Source organism: Octodon degus, unplaced genomic scaffold (assembly GCF_000260255.1).
Source record: "Octodon degus isolate 3935 unplaced genomic scaffold, OctDeg1.0 scaffold00072, whole genome shotgun sequence".
NCBI lineage: Eukaryota > Metazoa > Chordata > Mammalia > Rodentia > Octodontidae > Octodon > Octodon degus.
Window position 1 is genome coordinate 7991700 of NW_004524648.1, and position 3434 is coordinate 7995133.

Sequence of the window (3434 nt, forward strand, 5' to 3'; positions counted from 1 at the left end):
TCAGCCAGCCCTGGGGGGAGGGGAGGGAGGCTGGTGCACCGTCTCATATGCCACTGAGCTATATCCCCAGCCCACAAGCCAATGTCTATAACCAAAGATTACTTACCAGAATCCACAGATCCAAACTCTCTCAATGCCCTCTCATAATATTCTCTTAAATTCAGCATCTTGCAGGATTCCTATCAAAAACAATCAGACAATCTTGCCTCAAAAACCTATTTTAAAATACACTGAACAAATTCACTTCAACTATTAAGCAGCTACTATTGCTAGGGTGTTTAAAGGGAAAGGGGATGGGGCTGAAGATGAAACAGACTGGTTCTCGGCTTACCCAAACAAAAGTTAAATGTACCAGTCACCAAGCGCCAACCAGGAAACCACTTAGTTCTGAAGATGGAAAAAAGTCTATAAAAAACTTTAAATGAGGAACAGGAGTGGTTTCCTGGGAAATGATATCCAAAAGTCTGATGACTTATAGAAACAGACGCTGGTAATGGTGGTGTGCACCTATAAACCCAGTTACTTGAGAGACTGAGGCAGGAGGGTGTCAAATTCAAGGCTAGACTGGACTATTTATTGAGACTGTTTCAAAAACAAAATTAGGGTCAGAGACATAGCTCAGTGGTAGAGCACTTGCCTGGCATGCTCCAAGTCCTGGGTACAATCTCCATGACACAGAAAAATCAAATTAAATAAATGGCAGTCTTACTCCTCGTAGCTAAAGAATTTCTTCTTTTTGAGTAACAAGCAAAGAGGGGCCCAAGTATTAGCTCTGGCCCAATTAGTTACCTCTACCTTAAAAGTCTTTATATCAATGTTAAGTATATGACCGTCAACAAGATTTTTTAAATCCTGATTTTAATTACTTTCTCACCTAGAAAATAAGAATTAAAATAGTATCTCTTGGGGCCAGGGAGATGGCTCAGTAGAATAAGCACTTTCCTGGCAACACAAGGGCCTGAGTTCAATCCCCAGTTCCGTCAAAAACATAAAAAACTAAATTATATCTCTTAGCACGATTGCAAGTAGTCAAGTACTGAAGGCAACTAGCAAAATAGTGCCATTAACTTACAGATCATCAAGAAATGATAATTCTTCATATATATTTTTAAAATATATTCCCTTTTATTTCATTTTCAAAGTAAATTTAACATTTTCAGTTTAAAAATTCACATAATAAAGTACTTCCATAGTAGCACAAAAAGAAAAAGATTTTTTTTATTCAAATCTCAAATTATATTACAGGAAGTCAATTTAACCTCAGATGCTTAAAAAATAAAATCATACTCTGCTGAGGGTTCATAACGTATGCAACTACACAAAGTCCTCTCTTTCTACCTGGGCTCTCATTAGGCCTTACAATGCTCCTTCCCCTGAAGGACTTTATGAGAATGTGAGGGTAAGAATTAAACGATGTGCCCAAGACACATAATTTAAGTAATAATACACAGTCTGGCTAGTGAACATTATGCTAATGTATTTCCTATACTATAAAACAGTACTATGGACAGTAACAGATATTTAACCAAACAGTAATCAAAATCATGAAAAAAGGAATTCAACTTCAATAGCAATTTTTCAAAATTCAGGTAAAAATAATAAGTACCAAATAAAATACCAACATAAAAGTGAAAAAATAAAAACTCTGGACATTTAAAAAGCTGTAAGAAAAAAAAATAAAAAAATAAAAAGCTGTAAGGAGGGCCAGCCAAATAGCTCAACGGATTGAAAGTGGCCACGGGTTCCATCGCTGGGCGCAACCCCCAGGGCGTGCTGAGCCAGCAATTGAGACTGGGCGTGGTGATGTGCGCATGTAATCCCAGCACTTAGGAGGCTGTAAACAGGAGAATCACTACGAGTCCAAGTTGTGTAGTGAGACCATGTACCAAATACATTTAAAAAAAAAAAGCTATGCAGAAACAGGCATATTCCCGGCCCCCCATATTCCTAGATTAGCTGTTTTTGTTTGTTTGTTTTCCAGTTTCCAAGTCATTTTTACTATAAGTAATTCTTTTGGCAATATATGAAACTCTAAAAAATGTATACCTACAGGACTTGGTGGCACATGCTAGTATGTGGGAAGCTGAGACAGGGAAATCACAGTGAGTCTGAGGATAGCCTGAACTACACAGCAAAACCCTGTCTCAAAATAACAACAGGGTCGGGAAGATAGTTCAATGGCATAAGTGCCTGCCTGGCAGGCGCAAGGTCCTGTGTTCAATCCCCAGTACTGCAAAAAAATAAATAAATAAAACATGAAAAACAACAACAAAAAAGTATCCTCAACAGATATTTATCTCAGAAAACTAACTCAGACAAAAAGTTGTCCAAAAACATCTCTAGCATTATTTTCAGTATCAAAAGAAAGTAAATATCCAAATGTAGTGGTATTATGTCTATAATCTCAGCACTCTTAGAAGGCTGAGGCAGAAGGATCACAAATTCAACCCTAGGGGCTGGTGAGATGGCTCAGTGGTCTAGAGCACCTACTTAGAACAAGCTTATGGGGCTGGTGGGATGGCTCAGTGATCTAAAGCACCTACTTAGAACAAGCTAAGCTAAGCAAAGCACAGGGACCGAGGTTCAATCTCCAGCACCACATGCCAGCCAGCCCCGCCCCCTGGTGGGCTGAGCTGACCACACACACACACACACACACACACACACACACACATAAATAAACAAATAAAATTTAAAAAAAAAAAACAAATTCAACCCTAACCTAGGTAACTTAGCAGGACCCTATCGCAAAATAAAAATTAAAAATTAAAACCACTGAAAATAACCTATATGTAATGGAATGGATACAAAACTTAAACCGTACAACCAATAAAAATATGATAAAACATGTAAAAATATAGGAATGTGTTTACAAAAAAAATGTTGTTTAAAAAAAGAGAGAACCCCATATGACACCTAAATCAGGAATGTAACAGCACAAAACCATGTGTGAGCCAGGCGTGGCAGCACACACCTGTAATCCCAGCACCCTGAGAAGCTGAGGGGCAAGAGGAACACAAGTTCAAACCCAGACTGGGCAAGCTCAGTGGCTTGGCAAGGCCCCATCTCAAATAATAAAATTGACTGAGTGTGTAACTAACTCAGCATAAAAGCTCTGGGTTCAAGCCTCAGAGGAGGGAGTACCTAACCCATAAAGTACGGTTGGCTGCATTAATGTGATGGAACTAGATACGGATACATTTTTTGTGTACTATTTTTTAGCTGAAACTTTCCCTTTTCTCCTACTCCGCAAGTTCCATTTAAAAACACAGAAAGCGGTCATTGAATGCCCACTGCACTGCAGCGCCCGCAAGAGAAGAACAGGGCGCTATGGAGGCAAAGTAGCAGCAGCAGCTGAGCAGGGAGGCCTTCACCCAGCACCTCACCCAGCTGAGCAGGGAAGCCTTCACCCAGCACCTCACCCAGCTGAGCAG

At 39.6% G+C, this 3434-nt stretch overlaps 1 protein-coding gene across 1 annotated transcript in view; it reads right to left on the bottom strand.

The window, feature by feature from the left end:
* Utp6 (UTP6, small subunit processome component) overlaps positions 1–3434 on the bottom strand; it is a 43599-nt gene that overhangs the window by 7737 nt on the left and 32428 nt on the right. The window contains exon 14 of the mRNA XM_023719850.1: positions 107–179. Coding sequence (XP_023575618.1) covers positions 107–179 — 73 coding nt within the window. The remainder of the gene's footprint in view (positions 1–106; positions 180–3434) is intronic.